A 22,128-nucleotide genomic window follows, 5' to 3' on the forward strand; every position below is an offset into this window, starting at 1 on the left:
GAATTGATATGGAAACTTGTTGGAAAAAAATGGTCTCTCTCCTTCTGACACTGAGAATTATATGGATAATAGAAGCCTGGAGATGGTAATGGCCATTTTTGGAATACTTAAGACTATGCCTGAGAATAAAGTCATCATACAGGAAAGCAAAGCCAAAAGAGAAGTGACATACCTGAATTAAATTTCCCTCCCTTGAATTTTTACTCCACCTAATAAAAACCCTGAATTTCTAAACTCTGAATAGGGAATTCCCTGGTGTCCAGCGGTTAATTAAGATTTGGTGCTTTCACTGCAGTGGCCAGGTTCAATCCCTGGTCAGGGAACTAAGATCCCATGCTGCCAAAACAAACAAAAAAAGAAAACCAGTCTGAATAACTGAATTTTGACTTGAACATGTTGCTGATGTAGAGATTTTTACAGTCAATATTGTAGAATACATGGAAGAAACTATGCTTCTCACAATAAGGAAGGCTGTCATAAATGTCTTCAAATACCTAATCAAAATGTCCATTTTACACTTCTATTATTTTGATTTCTTTGCACAGGAAAACAAATTATCATTCAATCTTTCACACCACATTCCTCTGTCAGTTTTTTCATTCAAAAAAATCAGGAGGAGAAAAACCAGTTATTGTGAGGATTAAATCAGCTAACATTAAGTATACAGAATAATACGTGATAACATAGTAAGAAATCAATAAATGTTAGCTTTTTAGAATAGATTAACTAGATACTAAGCATCTTAACACCTAAAATACAAAGCACACGTTAACATGTGATTGGACACTTTTAATAAGGAAGCTTGAAATATGTTTAATATCCTTAGTAGAACGCAGCACCATCATTTAAAATATTTATTTTCTACTTTTTCCAAATGATGAGATGGCTTCTTCAAAACACCAAACTGGATGAAATATATGGATGGAATCTTGGCTCCATCAATTACCACCTTTATAATCTTGAACAAATTATTAACCTCTTTGGGCCTGTCTCTCCATGTATAAAAATAGAGTGAGATGCTATATGAAGATGAAGTCAGTACATGAAAGCACAAAGTGACTTTAAATACAAAGTGCTCAACATGATGTATATTTTATTATTACTGTGATTATTTCAGAAAGATGACTTTAATATTACCTACTTATCTCATAAAGTAACATTTTTGGTGATTCCTCTACATTTTAGAAATTCTTCAGAGTTTAAGAACTTGAAAAGAAAACCTTAGATATCAACTTGCAAAACATATTGATGGATACAAACAAAATGTCAGTGAAATGACTTACCATACATTACCAACTGGTTTAATCAAAGGCAATGCTGAAACTAGAACCCAGGTTTCCTAATACAGTTAAATGTTCTTTCTTCTCTACCACACTGCACAGATTTAAAATAAATCCTTATGCTTTATTTCTGAAATAGGTAAATATACCTACTAATTGTAAGTGAATGGAAAAATATTCTAAATATCAGTGAGAATATGAAAGCAGTAAACTGATAGTTTTAAATATCCTTCAACAGTGAAGTTCCTGTGTTCTTTTGACACTAATATAAATATAAAACTGTAATCATGATCTGGTACAGAACACAATTATGACAATGTATGAAAACAAAAAAATGTGGTCAAATATTCAAATATCCCAAATAAATATTCAACATAACAAAGGCCAAAACTATAGGTATAACTCAAAATAAAGTACAAAAAAAATCTCTCATAAACTGTATTTTATACAGCCTGTTACTACTGAGAGGGATTGATGATTAACTTGATTAACTTAAAATAAGTAACTATAAGAGGGTTAAATTTTAAAAGTGTATTCTAAAAGTAAAATAGAAAATACCTAAAGTAGCTAACTTATCAAAGTTACACACAAACCAACACAAAACCTGAAAAAAGAAAACAATCCTATAACCAGAGTAGATACAAAAATGTTATCAGATGAATACTTAACCAAAATACTAATGAAACTCCACTGTGTACCGTTAGTTCTTATATTAGAAATAGAAGTAATAAGCCTTTAATATAATTGACCTAGGTTAATCATTTCTGATAAAATATGCAAAAAAAGACAAATGGGGTTCCCACAATTCCTGAACACAAAGCATTCTTTTATGTCCACTAATATATAAGGAAACACACTTGCATCCAGACAAGAAAGAAATACAAGACGTAAGTGTCAATCTTTACCAATTTATTTTATACAAAACAGTAGCAATGTAGAATATGGGAATTATCTTCCGCTGCCACACACGCAAGTTGTGAACATTCCAAGCCAATGTATACAGTTTGGAGGGGAAGGCTAAACAATAGCATCAACCATGCTACTGAACATAGGAATTTTTTATCTAAAAAGATTAAAAATTAGATAGCAATGTCTTCTTAATATTGCTCTCATCATTGAAGACGGAAGAAACATAAAAAGTGACCTTTTTTAAGATTAAAAAAAAGAAGGAAAAGGAGAAACCAAGAGGCTGCTACAACACTGCCATACAGTCAAACCATCATATTTCAATATTTGCATACTTGATAGCAGCATTATTTTTACTGAACCGTGTGCACCTACATTTAGAAATACATCAAAGCAAAATATTGTGGCAGTCATCAATCAAGATCCAAAAGAAAGAAAACAAACAAAAAATAACTCTAGGATGAACATACTATATGTAGATGAACATTTATGGAGACTGAATCAATATCTACATTCTTGGACTGTTCCATTCTGCCCCAATAAAAGTCTCAACTCAAATTGTCAACTGTGCATTTTTTGGAGGATTTGAGTTTTTCCAGTTCTTATTATACTGCATGCTTGGAACAAAGAGGGTCATAATAAATCCTTCTACACAATGAACTTTAAGTAGACAGTTGAAAACAAATTTACTAGTTGTAAACACACACAAAAAGAAAAATACAAGATTCTTTTTATCTTTAAACAATCAGTGCTTCCAAAAGCACATTATCTTCTATATCGACCTCTCTCCCCTCGGTCTCTGTCCCGATCACATAATCGCTCTCTTTCTCTTTCTCTATCACGTCCTCTATCTCGTTCTCTGTCTCTTCTGTTATCTCTAGGGCGGTCTCGCTCTCGCTCCCGATCTCTTTCACGAGGTCTACTTCTCCGACCACTGACAACAGCTTGTGTTCGACGAAGGAAATCATCCACCCTCATATCATAATCATGCTAGAAAAGGTAAAAAATGGGTAAGGTATGTCAAAAATCAAATGGAATTTATGTGTCCCTTTATTGTAGAGAAAGAATATAAAGAAATGCCCTATTCATTAATTCACAGAATGTAATTCTGACATTGTTTAGAAAAAGGATTTTGATGTCTTACTAATTAGACACCTACAACAGAGGATTATTCAAATCTCATTAAAAAAATCACTTCATGCAGTTTTCTATTTAACTTTAATGATTTCTCCATCCAATCCCTTTATTAAGATTTATGCGAAAATAATCACCAAATGATGACCATCAACCACATGATCAATACATCAATACATGCTGTCAACTACGCTAAATGTCATCAATGTTTTTCTGCAACAGGTGAGCTATACTTATTTTTCCTCCTTTGAGTCTACAAACTAAACCAAACCAACTCTGCCCTCTAAAGGTGAAATTAAGAATTCTTCCATTCCTGATTTTTTTTCAAACTAAATCACTGTTAATGACAATTTATGGAATTTGACAGAATTTTAAGAAAATATGTACTGCAGTAAGATTGTACAGTCTATTCCACACAGAGCTAATAATACACAAAAGGTTGAGGAGGACAACAAAGGGTAAGGTAAGCAACTGAGGTGCAAGGCTGTTACCGTGGATATTTTTTTCTAAGCTTGACCCCTGCTCTAGATTTCTACTCTTAGTTCTCAATTCTTCTTTACTTATTGAACTTGGTCTCTTCAAAAGTCAGCTTAAATATATAGAATATAAGGTTCAAAAACAATTCCACACTACCTTTCACATATAATAAATATGTGAATACTACCTAAGTATGAAATATATACATATATACTAACAAAAAAGCTACAAGAGAAATAGAACTTGTTTAAAAGTACATTTTGATAAAAGAATCTAAGAACTTCCTTTTTTGAAAATGTGATCATTTACAAAAGGCATTTTTAAAAACACAACCCAGCTAGTCAACTAAGATTTCATCATACATAGACTGCATATTTCTTCTTCTGTGACTGAAAAAACAAACCAAAAAAACCACTACTAAATTAAAGTCTATTAGTCAATTAGGATTCTCAAATTGTTTAACTGAACATTAAAGATCCTAGTATGACTTTATTTTGAAGGATTAGTATCTTTATGAGGATAAGGAAATAAATGACAGATGAAAAGTATCTCAAAGATAGGCTAGGAAACTACTGCTCTGACTGGTCCTCTCAGATATGCATGCTCTTCATCATGTGGGAAGATAAAAGGATGTTTATGTGGCCCAGCACAGAGTCATTTTGTGTGTGTGTGTGTGTGTGTGTGTGTGTGTGTGTGTGTGTGTGTGTGTGTGTGTGTGTGTAACATTTAATAAACTCAGTCCATTGTGTGTGTGCGCGTAACATTTAATAAACTCGGCCCAACTACTATACTGAAGACCCAGAAATCTCAACCTCAACTATAGTCTGCTTAAATAATCAAAGGGACTAGCCATTTTTAATAAAAACAAGTTGTGAATTACTTCAAAAACAGCCTTCAATAAGAATATGAAACCGTCTACCACTCAACATAATCTGGTATCCCTCACATTCAAATTATCTACAGAATTCTAAGTAGTTCCCTCATACTTTTGCCTTCTCATTCACTTACTACTCGTTTATCTCTGTATCTTGCTTCATGTGGTACTGGGTGATGTCCTGAGTAGGGGGGATGAGCTTGAGGAGGTGGAGCGTGGTGCTGATAGTAAGGATGGTGTGGAGGTTGTTCCATTCCAGGATAAGGAGTCTAAAAAAAGAAAACCACTTCCATAAGCATCTACCAAACATCCTTGTAAACAAACCATTCTTAGAATTCCCCTACCCAAACCACCCATCCCAAACAAATAATTTACTCTATACAAGCCATTTACTTTGATGGCATTAGGATTCTTCAAAATACCCTATTTGCGTGTTGAAAATGTGTGTAATAAACTCTCTAATTACATATCTTCCAAAATTTAACATTTATACTTTTATACATACCATTTACATACTAATAAAAATAGCGAGCCCTCACTACACAGTGATTACTATGGACCAGGCACTGTCCTAAGCACTTTACACGGCTAATTCTCACAGCAACCCTACAGATAGGTACTATTACGTAATCCTAGTTTACAAAAGGGAAACTGAGGCACCAAATGGTTAAGTAACCTGCTTAAGATCACACTGCTAGTAAAGGGGTGGAAGTTAGACACAACATCAGGCATTCTGGCTCTAGAATCAGTCATCTTAACCACTATGCACAAATGTATTCTTAAAAAAAAAAAAAAAAAACTCAGGGGCTAATGAACTTTTAAATGCCATTATAAAATGAATAATGGAAAATCAAAGGTACTTCTCCCCCTAATTAGTGCCAAGATAATATTATTAAATATTTTCTTTAATTTCCTAGAATCTAAAGGAAAGAAATCTCATAATTCATCTATCTGTACAGAGTACCTAAGTGAAACAAAAGTCAGATGGAAATGCCACATTACAGGCAGCATTTAAGATAAAAAAGGTAAGAAACAATCAGAACTACTTAAACTTCCAAGTTTTTTATTTTTTAGGGATTAATGCTTCAGCTATCCTCAATACCTTAAGATATATTCTAAGAATATCCAGTTTTCTTAAAGAAAGGAAAAAAAATTAAAGTTTAGGAACAGGGTTTAATTAACCTTATTTAATATAGAGAATTTACTGAATATTAGGGTCAGGCACTATGCTAAACTTAACATGTATTTTGTATATTTAGCTTCTTGACAATCCTGAGGTTGACATTAAATGACATTAATGACTATTCCATTAAATTTTAAGCCATAAAAGGATAGACATAATGTCCAATTTATCCACCAACATATACCCAGAGCAAGCACAGTGCTTGCAAAGAGTAGGTACTAAATATTAGTTTGATGAGCCAAAGAATGAATGGATGCTTATCGAGTTTTACAGATAAGGAAAACTATAAGAAAAAAATACATTATGAAACTTGTCCCAAGGTCAGAGCTGAGAAGGGAAGGTATTTGAACCCCGAAGAGTTTGCACTACTAGCCACTACAATAATAAATCATAATACTCATCAATTAAGCCAGTACTGTTAATAAAAATCAAATCATTCATTAGCCTTTAGTTTTAAAAACAGCATGCAAGTATATATCACCAAAGATACGTATTTTAAGTCTCCTAATGGGTTACTGTAACATATTCCAAGTAGGCACTCAACATGTATGGAACTGCAAATGAAGTTAAATAACTTGCAAAAATAGAATAATACAAACCATTCCTTGCCAAGGTGGTGGTGGTCCCATGTTATGAAATTCCCTCACATAGTCATTGTAGGACTAAAATGAAAGATGATAATGTTAATAAATAAATAAAAAGCCCAGAAGTTAAAATAAATCAGATACAGATTTTATGTACATTAAATTTAAAAAGTTAGATGCTTACCCCATTTAAAAACACATCTCGGCGAACTCCTGAAAACCGTCTGTTGGGAATAAGATTTGTGAAACTAAATTCAGGTAATTCATAAACTAGTTCCAAGAATGTAATTCAAAACTTAGCAAGAGTGAACCCAACTTACCTATCTACTTCCTGGTATCGTGGATCCTTTAAATACCCTGTTTAAACATCAAGCATTTTAGTATATCAAATATATGTTTTTTATTATGGCATTATAATTAAACCTTACCACTCAATTCAATTCTTCCCATGAAATAATAGTGATGCTATTATTGTATTATTCCACTTTCAGATTTTCTTCTCAGATTACATGATAAAAGTAACTAAATAACTTACTGATATCACAGAATTATAAACTGCTAGAGAGATTTTCATATGGATCTTCTAAATTCACACCCCAATTCTTGCTAGACAGAAATTTCTTCATGCTGCACCATAAGGAAGGTAAGGGCAGAGGAATTATCTTGAGGACACCATAATAGGTCTTCCTTAAAACAAATGTTTACCTCTACCTTGAGTATACACAAGCCTTGCTAAGTCAACCATAGTTTTAAAAAATGCAAATGTACAGGGAGAAAAGCAAAATTAACAAAAGTTGCAGAAATGAAGATATATACATTTTATCAATAAGTGAAAGAACCATGGTAATAAGAGAAATATTCTCCCTCCTTCTTTTCCTAAGTACTCAGTAAATTAAAAATGTAAAAAAATCTGAGGGGCCAAGTTACTGGGGAAAAATTTAATTTTACTCTCTGGAATATTCCATTTTGGAGAAGAATGAGGCTTATCAAGCCACTTGTCACATACAGTGCTGTAATGCTAACACCAACTTCCAAACTGCCTAATTTTTATAAGTGTATCACTGACTGTTTTAAATAAATATCTTCTCTTAAATACACTTTGCCTTTTTCAATTCCAGTAAGGGAAAGACTTAACTGAAAAGCTGCTTTTAGATTAAACCAAGCATTCCCCATTCCTCTCTAAAAAAATGATGTCAAAGGTATTTTTATTTAGAAAAATATAGCATAATTTCAGCTTCCATTTAAAGCTGTATACACATGAAATACTAAGTATCAAAGGGAATAAAAAGCTTAATAGAGTGTAAGATCACTGCTTTCCCTAACTACATTTAATCTTAAAAGCACAAGTGCAGTTTCCATTTGTGCAATAATGATAAATTAGTAATTTCAGGTAATTAACAGATTATGATAATGAGTCACACTAGAATAAACAACCTTAACAAAGTAGAGGAATTACTACATGATTAATAATTTCCTAAGGTTTAAGTAGTCACATCCTAAAGTTTTCTCATTTTTAAAACTATAGGGTCATGATAGAAGTTTGTGTTGTTGTTGTTGTTTTTAATAATTTCAAGTCAAATATCCGCAGGATTATAAAATATTAACCTGGTCTCTGATGAAACTCAGGGGCATAGTCAATCCTTGGTTTCTTTCTGCTGTTATGAATATCATAATCTTCTGGTCGACGCCTACACAAATTAGACACATTAGAAATTAAACCAAAAACTGCTGGGAGAACAAACAGCAAAGCAAGTGTTTCTGACAGAAATAAGCACACAAAAAAGCTCATTATTTCCTTTAAAATAACACCCTAATTTTTGGTGCGCAAATATCTTAAAATTTCTAAATTTTAACTCCTCAAAGTAATTACTATACACCAATCCTTAGATGTATCGCTGGAATAGATATTCTCTGTAATCCTCATACTATGATGAGACACTTGCAAAGAGTAATCTGCTCAAAATACGTAAATCACATTTTAGTAATCTAAACAAAAGTAAATGAGCTGCCCTCAAACTAATATAAATATCCAGTTTAACAATTAAAACACTTTCCCAAATAAAGTCTCCATTCAGGTAAAAGAAGGGGAAAAAGACTATCATCATTACACAACAGGTAACTCTAAAATCTATATATGTAAAGGTATCAATGTCATTTTAGGCTAAGTCTAAAGAAAATTAAGAATTTCTTAAATATTTTTCTCCTGCTTTGCACAAAATTACACTTTTCACATGATCATACAGAAAATTTGATACTTATTAAAAGTGACTTTACAGAAAAGTTTTGAAAATCTTAATACTTTGAAAAACCAATTTCTAAAGTTAATAACATTTAGGAATTATGGGAATTTTTTCTAGAGACAATGCCTTAAAATAAAACTGGCACGTAATGGGGCAGAGTTTTAACAGAGTTCATAAAACGAGTTCAAAGTGTATTCTTTAGAAGGTGACAACTTTACTATCTGCAGAGGGCTGCTCTTCACTATCTTCCATAAATCTCAATGGTTAATGTAAATACATCATTAAATACACTTCATTTTACTTAGCATTTAATAAAGAGCTACACAAAAGAAAAACAAAAATCCAAGCTTTTAAGGTAATAATAAATACACCTTTTTACCCTTAATGTAAAAAACTCCATAATAACCTGGTATCACCAGTTTTCCAGCTATTTCTCTGAATTATCAACTGCTTTCATTAACTTTTGCAACACAAGTTCTCTCAAACTACGAAGCTGCAATAAACCCAAACCCCCCAACAGAATAAAAACAGTTGCATCTACAATAAATAAGACTAAGAAAATTAAAAGCTGGTTTAAAAAAATAAACATACCGCTTTCTTGTAGTTTGGGGAGTGCATTTACGACCGGTATAAAACATGATAGTAACAGTTCATAAAGTAGTCCAACTACTGACTTTAAGCTGTAAGCCACATACAAATATGGAGGCCCTGGCAGGCTTGAGAGAAGGTGTAGTGTAAGTATAGTTTACAGTCCATTGCAAAACTGAGGTAAAAACTTCACTTGTATGTACTGTATTGCACTGGAAACCTCTTAGCTTAAAACTTCAAAAGACATCTTGGTGCTCAGTCCTTTTAGGCCAAAAATAAGGGGGCTCTGCCAGGTTTCCTCCTACCTACTTGACAGTGTCCTTCTTAAGCTCAAAGAAATGGGGACTCTTGTTGGATTATCTGTACCTACCACAGGATGTTTCCACCAAAAGGAAACTTAACCAAAGGTTTCATCCCATCAACCACACATCCAACAGTCTTTAGCAGAATATTTTAGATTTAGCTGTATGCAAATCTATACAGGGGAAGGTGTTGGGTAGAAGGGCATAAATCAGTCCTTTGCAAAGACTTCTCCAATTCTGCAACAAGTTAAACCCCCTTTTCCTGGAAAATGCTGTTTAGTTCGTAAGTAGTGATCAATAACCATGGCGATCCTCTAAAAAACACTTTAAGTCCACAGGTACTGCCAGCATCTGGAAAAGCTGTAAACAGACACAGCAACAGCCCTTCTTTTTGGTTTGTTGCCGGGTCTCCCAGGGCCACTTGATCCCCTTTGGAGAGAACCTATTGTTTTCAGAAGCTCAGCAAGATGTGTGAATTCACTGGGTACAAGTTAGACAATATTTGACAATGGGGTTAACACATCACGATGGCAAAATCTGAAATAGTCCCAATAATGCTCCTCTTGAATATCAAAATAACTTAAAATATTTTATCCTCTAAATGAGGCGTCATCTTCTGAAAAAATATTAGTGATCCTTTATAAAAGTCCCATATCTGATAAGGCTTATCCAGAGACACACCTGAAAGAAAAGGCTTTTTACAAAATATTAACAATTTTTGCAAATAAAGACTTCCTCCTCTTCCTCCTTTCTAGCCTGTTCTTAGCAACAAAGGCCTACCTCATTTCAATGGTATACATTGTATTATCAGATTATTATCTAATCTAAACTGGTTATCACTCTTTAGCAGATAATTTTTTCTGCATAAGGAAAGATCCCCATTTTCCTCTTGAAAAATGACTGAGACCAAGGTGAACATGTGAAATCCTCAATGAAGCCACAAACTAGTCCATGCAGCTTGATTTGAGGATTTTCTCTTTCTTCTTTACCGCAGGACAAACTTTTGACGAATCACATTCCTCCATCATGTTATTCTGATACATGTGCCTATTATCAGTCCAAAGAACGTTTCTAACCTTCCCACATCCCGGACTGGTTCTCGACGGGATGGACGTCCTCTTGACCGGGGCTGAGAATGCATTCTTCTCTTGTGACGCATTTTATGAATGACCTGATACAAGTCAATACTTTCATCAGGGGGAAATAGAAGACAAAGCTGGGTTCCACATTCAAGTTCAATTTCCTAGAATAGGAAAGTAGTAATTTACAAGATGAAAAAAAGGAGAAACTTTCAATAGACTTGTATTTTCCTGATGTACAAGAACAAAAACAGATTGACTTGGAGGCTTCCTTCCCAAGGCTGATGATCATATGCGATTCCGATAAATTTCCTTGAAAGGTTTTTAAAAAACCTTTTAAAAGTGTTTCACGTATTTGTATAAGGGGAAAAATTAAAAGTGTAGAATCTTCAAAGTTAACTACACAAAAAACTCTGTGACAATCACCCTCTGCAACAAAGGAATATTTCTTTGTGCAAAATACGGAAGTATCAGGACAAAGTCATCCATCTTAATACAGTGGAGGAAAAACATACATTAGTGTGGCAACAATTTTCGTAATCATAAATTGCTAAATGCACTTAAATACATTATATTAACTAGAAAAACAGACTAATCTACAGACTTTTTAAAATTAAGTTTTATTTTCAATTACCAATATTTTCACTTATGAGCAATGAAAACCTGGTTCAAAATTACATGTAGAAACTGTAAGGTTCACAGGTTTGGGTTTAAGTCACAGCACACTTTTGATTTCATTTGCAGACTTGAAAACCTGACTACACATACTTATCTCCTTTTCGTAAAGCTTCCTTCTACTCAGAAAACTTCAGCAAAGACATTAAATGGCATTTCTAAAATATATTATACAAAGTTCAGAATCTGTTAAACAGTAATAACATAATGAAAAAGCATGTAAAAATCATGCCAATTCTCTTTGAAAACTTTTCCTTCAACTGTATTAATGAAGTACCATATAAAGCTACCTATCTTTCAACATTAACGGAGGTCAGATTAATCAATCAAAATCACAGTAATCACAAACTCCAAATAAGACTATTTTCCCTTAATCTTTCCCACAAATTCAATCAAAAATGGTTTTAAAATATCCTTCAATAAAGATCTTTAAAAGGGTTGATTAAATATGTTTTTTAAAGAATCAATTAAAGTTAACAAACCTGTCCATCACGTCCGATCTTTACTGGCTTATGTTCATTCCAAGGATTGGTGAGATGAGCCGACTTAGTGAAGGGTAATTCACGCCTAAATACAAAGTAATATTAATTATATTACTTTGCAGAATCCTTATACTACTTTAGTAGTGAATTCCTATGTTAATCATGATTTAAATATGACTAAAATCTAAGACTGATAGAGCTTATTCCCCAGAAAGGGAGCCCCCTTCAGAGACACACTCTTTCCACATTCTCACGTGTTCTCAAAATTAAAAAAAGCTAAATAATACGCTTAAGATAATGAGCTTAAAACCAAGACAGTTTGGGGTTTAATCCCAGCTCTCTCTCAGCTTCTCTGAGCCTGAGTTTCTTCATCTTATAAACAAGGATAGCATCACCTTCTTCATACTTGTTTTAAGCAGTTTGCATATGAAATAACATATCAAATGTTTAGTATATTTCTTGTTTCTGTGTACTAAAAATCTTGTATTTTTTTTTTTTTTAAATAAATTTATTTATTTTTTGGGGGCTGCGTTGGGTCTTTGTTGCTGCGCGTGGGCTTTTCTCTAGTTATGGTGAGCAGGGGCTACTGTTCGTTGCCGTGCGCGGGCTCCTCATTGCGGTGGCCTCTCCTGTTGTGGAGCACAGGCTCTAGGCACGCAGGCTTCAGTAATTGTGGCGCACGGGCTTAGTTGCTCCGCGGCATGTGGGATCTTCTCGGTCCAGGGCTTGAACCCGTGTCCCCTGCATCGGCAGGCAGATTCTCAACCACTGCGTCACCAGGGAAGCCCCTAAAAATCTTGCATTTTTAAATAACTGACCAACAAAGAGATGAAGCTTAACTAGGCAGTTAATACCAAATGAAAATACATGCCCCCTATCCTTGGTTCAGGGCTGCTTTCCCAGATTCAAATATCCTCCCTCCTTTTGATAAGGCAATACTCCCCACTACACATGGAATGGCTCTTGACAATACAAATGTTTTTATTCATAAATTCCTACATTTGCATGTATTAATTATGCCCTCCACTTACACTACAGTGCTATACCTAAATAATTTAAACAAACTCTGGCTCTAAGCTCTCTGAGCCATAGGGCAAAATGGTCTCACCAAGTTAAAAAAAGATACCCTGTATTTTTATAGTTCTTTAACAACCCAGCACAACACTGAACACAAACATGACACATAAGTACTTGTCAAAAAAAAATAATCGAAAATTAACATCATTCAATAAGGTTTCATCTATTTGTGCATAAAGTAATGCCAAATTAAATAAATGCTTTAATTAAAGATCTATTATATATATATATACAATACAAATGAAACTGCTCAAAGGACACACAAAGATGAATAAAATAAAGAGCTTGCATTCCTAACCTTTCTTCCACAGCTTTTATCAGAGAGTAAACAAGCACACACAATTATTTTGTAAAAGAATGGGTACCCTAAAGTTTTGTTTTTAATGTGAATGGTCATATCTATTTTGGAAAGAAAGAAAAAACAATCAGAAAATGCTTCCTGGAAAAGGTGGCATATGGGAAAAGTCTGAAAGAAAAGTGACTCAGGAAAAGCCGTATGTAGAGAGGTAAGGCAGGGTTACATTTGAAGCAATGAAAAGGACCTGAGCAAAGACATAATGGAGAAGAAAAAATACAAGCAAATAACCTGGTCCAGTGGACAAGCTATATAACCATTTATTCTAACCTTACGTGAATTTTCTTAAAGATGAATATTAAACGCCCAAATTTTACACTTTTTACACCTCAGAAAATATTTCGACATTTACAGGAAAAGAGAAGTATATCTAAAATTAAAGTATCAAGGTGGCATGATCTGTGGTGGTGGTGATGTGAATGTATGGGAGAAGTGGGCACAGTGTGACAGAACTGCTTACTAGGTACTACTACTGGATTCCTCATCTAAAAGACATCTTACCTCACACATTGAGAGTAGTTCAAGAGTGTATATACATACATAAAAATATGTGTGTATGTATATATATCTACATACACACACACACACCCTTTACAGGGAGGGCAGCGGGAAAGAGACTATCATTAAGCTAGAATAAGTCCGTATCAAAAGTCTAGAATATCCAGATGCAGATCTATAGTTAAAACTGTACTTTAATAGCTTCTCAGATTTTTCCTCTCAATTGCCAGTTAAAAAAAGGTTTCGGAAAGGAATAAATAACCTACAACTACGAAAGTGCAGGACGGTTACAAATTATTATCGCACAGAGTTACCACTGTTATTTAAACATTAGCAATGGAATACCCTAGGTCCAAAAAAAAGGCATATGTTGGTTGAGCTGTTTGAGTCACTGAGGGTTAAAATTCTTTGGTGGCACTGGTTCTATCTAGATTCTAGAGACCTCTGCCCACTGTTTCGACACCGTAGTTAATCCCAGACTGAAAAGCACAGAGATCTATGAGGCCTTAGGAAAAACAGGGCTTAGATTAAGACTAAGAGAAATTGCACATCTGTGGTCATCACAATTATAGAGCAGGCATCCTAAAAATCAGCTTTTGAGCAGACATGTAATGAAAAAGCCTACAGATGATTATCTTTACTGTGAGTACCCTAGGTAACATGGCAGTGATTCTCTGAATTAAGGAGCTTAGAAAATGGGGCATATTTAACAAAAGAACATGAAACTGTACAGAGGCGCTTATGTGCTGGATAGCTGTTTTGGTCATTAAAACTAAAAGGAATAATACCGAGAAACCATGAAAGAAAAGAGAAATGGGTTACCTGGAATGGACATGAAAGGGGTGAGGTTAAAATACAATATAGTCAGTAGATTTAATTCTGGTTGAATGGCATTCTATAGATTTTAGCCTTATTTTGATCTAACTCCCAGCAGCAACTTAAGTCACTTTTTAATGCCTCCTTTCCTATCTGCTACCATGCACCATCTTGTTTTAAACTCCAGTGTGCCTATAGGTTTGAAGTGCATGTAAGGATTCTGCATTTTAATAATCAGGTACTACTGATGCAGGTGATCCAGGGACCACACCTCAAAAAACTTAAGGCTAGTTATTAAATCCAAAAGGTGCTTAAATAAAACTCTGATAACTATCATATCTGAAAAGAAAATATATTAATAGCAGTTACTATTACTGATAGCAAAGCCTTCAGGGTTTATATTTATTAAAGTTTAATCCTTTTAACACTGAAGGTCAAATGTAATTCTCATTTCACACAGAAAATTTAGAGTTCAAGTGACTTACTCAAAGAAATGTCAATGTAATAAGAACACGTGCCCCCTCAGAACTCTTAAGTATTTTAATATCACTCTTTAACGCACTTATGAGTATTTAAAAAAAAGTTAATTTTTTTTTTAAATTAAGAATATTCTTTCCAGTAAACCTAGAACTTACTTAAAAGTAATAAAAAACATTACTACCCAAAATTTTACACAAAATCTTAGCAGAATGGACTATTTGGGTTTGTACCTCTTCTGATGCTAGCTATAAATATTTCAAATGAGTTAGTAAAAGAGCCAGAAAGTCAATGAAGAAGAAAATGAAGACGATAATCTGTGAATAAATTAAACTCATCTTCTAAAATTAAGAAACAAATTTCCTTATCAATAATCTGAAAATGAAGGTTCATAAAACAAGTAACATTCAAAATAAAATTTGCTACCACCAATCTAAAACTGGGTAATTATTTTTCTCCTAAGAAAGCATCACCTCCAAATATTTTCCAGTGACACCAATGTTTCTAGTCATAAAACCATAGACTTAACAAACCTCTCCTTTGGCCTTTACAGTTATCCATCTAAAAAAATAAGTAAAAATGTCTATCTCTGCTAAGAAATAATTGACACCTTGTCTTCCCTATAAACTGCCACCAGATTTTTAAATTTTATAATTTTGATTATGATTTAACTTTAGAAATTAAGAACTATAAATCTATATTTAAAAACCCTGGGTACAATGGAGTATGGGAATATCATCTATAGTCTCACCACCCTAACAATGCATTCCAACATTATAATTATGTATCCTTTCATTTGTTGTATCTTTCCATGTTATTACACAGACAATTATTTTTGTGTATTAATTACATTTAAGTGACAAACCATAATCTACTTAACCAATTTCCTATGAGAGAATTTAGATTGCTTCTAATTTTTCCCTATAGAAAGTAATGACGGGGGGCTTCCCTAGTGGTGCAGCGGTTGAGAGTCCACCTGCTGATGCAGGGGACATGGGTTTGAGCCCTGGTCTGGGAAGATCCCACATGCCGCGGAGAAACTGAGCCCATGCGCCACAACTACTAAGCCTGTGCTCTAGAGCCTGCAAGCCACAACTACTGAGCCCGCGTGCCACAACTACTGAAGCCCACATGCCTAGAGCCCAAGCTCCGCAACAAGAGAAGCCACCACAATGAGGAGCCCGTGCACCGCAACGAAAAGTAGCCCCCGCTCACCGCAACTAAAGAGCCCGAGCGCAGCAACGAAGACCCAACACAGCCAAAAATAAAAATAAATAAATTTATAAAAAAAACAAAAAAGTAATGACGGGATGAATAATGGTGATACATTTATATGCGCATATAGCTTTTTGCTACTCTATTAAACATCAACCTAATACACTATCTCTGCTGTATCACTGCCCATTTTCATAGTTCCTCACTGTCCCACAGCAAAGGTTTATTAACTCCTTAGGCTGGCCCACATTACTACCCATCTTTGCCTTTTTTTCTTCTCTTTACTGACTGCTTTATTAAAAAGGTGGTTCCCTATCCCATCCACACACCCCACTCACATCCCCCACCCCATGGTTTCTGATTTCATGTCTCTTCTTTGTGCTAGTTTGCCTTCCTGAATATGAACAGCATTTTTCTTTCTTATCCAATTCCTCTATCCTCATCAAAAATCCACCTAAGCTGACTTAATGATACAAAAAAATCCATATGGTCCCTTTCAGGTAATTCTTATTTAGCTAAAATTAAGTTTACAGGTAGTAGATTTGTGCATGCCATATAAAGTTCACTTAAATAATTAGCTTTTCATATTGTTGAAATAGCTTTCTAAGCCCAAGATGGAGCCACTCCTGCCCAAGGTGCTAAGCCAGCAAACTGAAACTTAGATAACTTTCATGTCCCTGTAAATGCTCCACTTGACCAGAAATGCAATATATTGTCAGTCAGTCCCCAAACGCCAAGCCAACTCTGGGCTTCCTCATCCCAAACAAGGTTCTGTGTGGCCTCATCCAATCAGATATTTTCTTATTTGTCTCTTTCTTATTCTTTACTATTTATCCTATAAAAGCTTTCTGCCTTCTGCCCCATTTTGCAGTTCTCGACAAGAGACTATCCACTTGCTGAAGTGTTAAGTCTCTCTGTATCATCTAAATTGACTTCTTTAATCATTTTTTTAAAACAATGTACAATCGTTCAGTAAGGACAAAAAAAGTGGTAAATAACTCAGATTTCAAAGTAAGTCTACTTTTCTAACAAATATTTAAATCTTAACTACTGCAGTTTCAAAAGGTCACAATGCCAACTAACATGATTTGCTAACTTCCTTAAAAAACACTACTTGTTCACAACTAAATTAGTCACCTCCAAAATGTTATATTAGCCAAGTCAAAGGGTGACTATTTTCCCACTCCACAGTAATAAAATGGCATGTTAAATCACTAAACATAAATATGTGCTAAATAACATAAGCAACTGTCTGATTTATAAATTTACTGCCATAATACTAATGCAGAGAACAAATGAAATACATAAAACTCTGGACTAAATAAATCTTTGCCCTATGCATTCTATATTAGATTACAAAGGTGGTGAACAATACAATCTAAGCATATTAATGTTTTTACTTTTAACATTGTTAAATAAGCTCTATAGATCCCAATCAGCCTAGGAATGACACCAAAAAAAGGGGGACAATAATTAGAATAATAAATTAAAACTAAATAACTGTAGAGTTTTAACATTATTCTCAACTGGTAGCCCATTCAAAACAAGAGCAACTTTAATTATCTACACTGAAGTGTGTAATTTACCTGCAAATCCAGTCAATTTTAAAGACACCTCCCAGCATTTTAGCATTCATTCCTGCTGGAAGTACCCAATGTATAGGAGATCCTCCATGGTGTGATTCTGAAGAAAGTCTTGCAAATCCTAGGGGAATAAATCATAACATAATATATAGATGCAAATATAATTAATGTTTTTACATATCCAAATTATTTTTACTCTTACCTTGAAATTTTCCACTCTCTCTCACAGAAAATATTAAGATAACACTCCTTGCAGATCTGAATGCAGCATTTAATTTCTTCTCGTTTACTGGCAGTGTAGACCATACACCCTATATAAATGATGTAAAGATCAAAGACTGAAATTAATGTAAATCTTTTATGTTTCCAATTACATTTACAGAAGACCAAGGTTACCAGTAAGCTATAATGAATAAATGTCCTATGTATTCGTAGAACATTTATGAATAATGTCATATGTCAAAATAATGGAATAATCTATTAAAAACTTGGGAAAAATATGGAGAAAATTACCAACCTTAACAAAATCATTAAAACTAGTAAACACATGGGGACGGGGCAATCAAATCATATGGGCTAGAATTTTAGATAATAAAAACAATCACCTACAATTTAAAATCAGAACCATTTACTGTGGTAAAAACATTTTGCTTGAAGGTGAATCACAATGTGTACATTTTTTCTTTAAAAACTGTGCCTAACCAAATAATTAAAAATGATCATGTTAGTAAATCCGTAAGTGAAGAATTTCTGTCAAGTTTCTAGCATTTCTCTCTTATTTCTATTTAAGTTCAAATTTTCATGTATCAATAGTTTGACTGAAGAGACCTGTGTTTTATGTAGAGCTGGAACATAGTTATTATTTCCAAAGCATTTTAATCAATTCTTTGATCATGAAAGATTAAGAAGGCAGGAATGGTAATGTAAACCAGAACCTCTAATTCAGTTTAATCTGCTGATACATACTAGACCTCATTCTCACTAGGTGCTTAACTACTTCTACCTAAATCCACTCCAGCTAAAGAACAGAATAAACTTCCACTATTTAGTGTACTATTCCTTCCATCTGTAAAATTTAGTGGGTAACCCTCAACTTAAGTTAGAAATATAGGATTATTAATATTGACAGAAATACAGTTTACAAAATGCTTAACTTTAGTTTTAACTTTCTCACAGTAGAAACTGTCTTAAAACAAAAATACAAAAATATTAGAATAGTTGGTATAAAAAGTAGATGCATTTTTGTAACAAAAACATTTTTAAAAAAATTAACCTTACGACATCCTACAGCAACTGGGCATATCCCTTTTGTAAAGCCCAGGGTGGGGCTTTAAACTAAAACTAACTCTTCCCTTTTCTTCTAAATCCAAGTGATCTTACTTCTAAAAGTATAAGAAACTCTCTGTAAAAGAATGATTTCTTTTCAAGAAAATCTCAAGGTGTAAAACAAGCAGTAATAAAAAACAAAACTGGTTAACTAAAAAAACTTTATAAAATGTATTAGTATAATAAACTAGCAATTGAGTATAGAAACACAAAAATCCAAAGAAACACGTCTTTTGCAGTACAATGTGTAATTACATATTCTTCAGATATTGAATATTTTTACTTCTAAACTCATCTTCAAAAGATTCAAAAGAAAACTCAAATGACTACTAGGTTGCCTAACCAGTCAAAAAAGCAGACCCTACATGGCAACTGGACTATGGATCTTTAAAGCTTTAATGAAAATTACAGTATGTCATGTACTCAAGTGATACTCAAGTCCACCTTCACATTTAAATTTTCAAGATTAGGACATTTCAACAGAACTGATGCTAATACCTTAGCTTTGGCAAGGGACACATTCTCATGGTTGTTACTCTTTATGAGAAAAAATCTCGCATCCTGTAGGACATATTTGAGTTTACTGGTTTGATCTGAAAAAAAGAAATCCAAATTGATTAAACAGAGGCCATTATCACACAGAGGGATATAAGTTGTACTAACTGAAATTAGCCCTCCAAAACCCAGCTAAACTTTTAAAATTCATAATCACCCATTCAACCTAGAAAGCTAAGCCACAACACATAATAAAGCAAAGCTAAGAAAGACACCAGCATTTTGCAAGAAGGCAAACCTAATATAGTAATGTTCTAATATATCAGATCCATATTTTTTAAGTGTGAAAATGGCTATAAATTTTATAGATCTTTATCACATTAATCATTTAAAATTTGCTAATAGACCATTATGCTACTAAAATATATATATACCATCCACTCTGTCCAAAAACTGTTAAGATGTCCTAAAATGTTTGCTACTGTTCTAAAAGATACCCAGTAAGAAGTGAATACGGAGCTCTGTGTAAGACTAAATTATTTTTTTCCCCTTAATGTAATATATCAGAACATTACTACATTAAAACCAACTATTAATGGACAACCAATAAGGCAAAATAATGACGTTTAAGGAAGCATGCAATGAAAACAATTTCAAATTTAAATGATACCTTTTCGGACAGCACGAACGGAAGATGATAATTTCTCATGCTTCTTTTCTGAACCTGTATTTAGCCAAAGTACATTTGTTCAGATTGAGCTTTAATAGAGATAAGACAAAATTTCTACAGTCTTGTCACATAAAGTTCTCATTCAAGACAAATTATTCCTCCTGGCGCACCCACACACACAAAAAAAATACTTCTCAATGTGTACGAGTGTTTTGCTTTTTGGGTTGTTTGGATGTTTTTAAAAATATTTGAACAGTTTCTCACTCAGAAAACTAGTCACTGAATCATCATCTTCCAAGAAAAAAAAAAGTGAAATTCCACTTAAGCAGTAACAGAACAGGATTAAAATAATAAGAAAAAGCTTAGTTTCCTCTAGATTTATTACACTGAACATGCCAGAAATCAATACTAATGAATATTAACGAGTTCACGCTAAACTACAGCCTCCACACACTTTTTATAGCAGATTACATTAGAATCAGTCAGATATGATCACAAATAAAAGTAAAATGAGAATACCTGCATATGACTCTGATGCAGAGCTTCCACTTCTATCAAAAACAATAGGAGATATGCCTCTAGCTCTCTTCCTTTCCTTCTTTTTCTCATCTAAAAAAGAATTCAGACAAGATTTTTAAAAACATTACAATATAGGTACAGTTAATCAAATAAGAATGTATCATCATGCATCTGGATTTTGCATAATCCCTAAGTATTATTCATTATTAATCCTTCCTGACCCCCTCAATTTCTGAAGATGTTCCAATTCAGACACTGTTCAAAAACTAAGGACATTTTGTTATTTCTCCCACCAATTTTAATCAAATAAAAATACACAGCTATAATTAAGAACTACTTATCCTATATATAAAAGGTCTTAAAGTTTTAAAAGGGAAAAAAATTCTGCAAAGCAAACACAACTTTTCTTTCAATTAAATTTACAGTGCTCCCTTCTATGAACCAAGTACCACTGTCTGTTTTAAGTCCTCTTTTTAAAAAGTATACTATCATTCTTCATCACAATTCCAACTCTGATTCCTAGATGTCTGATGAACCCCAGAACCCAAAGCCTTTCAACTGTTTTTTTTTTTTTTTTTTTTAATTACACCATAGTAAATTAGTGACTCCCTTCTGGTTGCCATTGCTTGCTTTTGTATCTTCAATTCCATTCTTCCTGACCACGTCCTTCCTGAATAACTGCTTATTTTCAAATTCAATTTAAAATTTAACTCTAAAATCTCAGCAATAGTCTATGTATTTCTATTAGAAAGCTGGGACTCTTCAGTAGACAGAAGAGATTTGCATTACCTATAAGAACCATTTCAGGCTTAATCTGGAAGCATATAAATGAGGGCCTAAAATGGAATTAGACTCTCCTGTCTCTGTTGGTATTTTAATTACACCACTAAAAGCACCTTTACTTTTCAGCTAAAAGAAGGAATATGACGGGAGAAAACGCATATACTTATTTTTATAGAAGTTAACAGAATGTTGAAAAATAATAATCAATGATCTTTCATACAAACTCCTATTTTAAAAGCTTTAAATAAATTATTTCCCTTAATCCTCATAGCAAACTCATGAGATACATAATACCCATTATTCTCATTTACAGAAAAGGAAACCTCAACTTAGTGGTGTGGTTAGGCAACTTGGCTAGGGTCCCACAGTTCCTGAGTGGCAGAACCTAGTTTCTAACTTGAAAGTACAAGCCATGAGCAAGAGAATAGAAAAGATATTTTACTTCTATTCTTGAAAGGGGATTCTAGGTTTAAACTAGCTTAAAGATGGAAAACTCCAAGGACAAAAGTT

At 33.5% G+C, this 22,128-nt stretch overlaps 1 protein-coding gene across 4 annotated transcripts in view; it reads right to left on the reverse strand.

Annotated features, from left to right (window-relative positions):
- Positions 1-2,174: 2,174 nt before the first annotated feature.
- The window catches only part of YTHDC1 (YTH N6-methyladenosine RNA binding protein C1), a 34,638-nt gene continuing 14,684 nt past the window's right edge, over positions 2,175-22,128 (reverse strand). Inside the window, exons 5-17 of one of the 4 annotated variants that reach the window (XM_059922899.1) lie at positions 20,836-20,925; positions 20,317-20,370; positions 19,650-19,744; positions 18,028-18,136; positions 17,829-17,946; positions 11,805-11,889; positions 10,645-10,811; positions 8,044-8,126; positions 6,759-6,795; positions 6,623-6,662; positions 6,454-6,516; positions 4,806-4,940; positions 2,175-3,176 (exon numbers count right to left, since the gene is read on the reverse strand). In XM_059922899.1, the coding sequence (XP_059778882.1) occupies positions 2,952-3,176; positions 4,806-4,940; positions 6,454-6,516; positions 6,623-6,662; positions 6,759-6,795; positions 8,044-8,126; positions 10,645-10,811; positions 11,805-11,889; positions 17,829-17,946; positions 18,028-18,136; positions 19,650-19,744; positions 20,317-20,370; positions 20,836-20,925 (1,301 nt within the window). In that variant the 3' untranslated portion in view covers positions 2,175-2,951. Of the gene's footprint in view, positions 3,177-4,805; positions 4,941-6,453; positions 6,517-6,622; positions 6,687-6,758; positions 6,796-8,043; positions 8,127-10,644; positions 10,812-11,804; positions 11,890-17,828; positions 17,947-18,027; positions 18,137-19,649; positions 19,745-20,316; positions 20,371-20,835; positions 20,926-22,128 lie in introns of all 4 variants that reach the window. The other 3 variants (XM_059922898.1, XM_059922901.1, XM_059922900.1) reach the window with 3 other exon arrangements.

Source organism: Balaenoptera ricei, chromosome 5, assembly GCF_028023285.1.
Source record: "Balaenoptera ricei isolate mBalRic1 chromosome 5, mBalRic1.hap2, whole genome shotgun sequence".
NCBI lineage: Eukaryota > Metazoa > Chordata > Mammalia > Artiodactyla > Balaenopteridae > Balaenoptera > Balaenoptera ricei.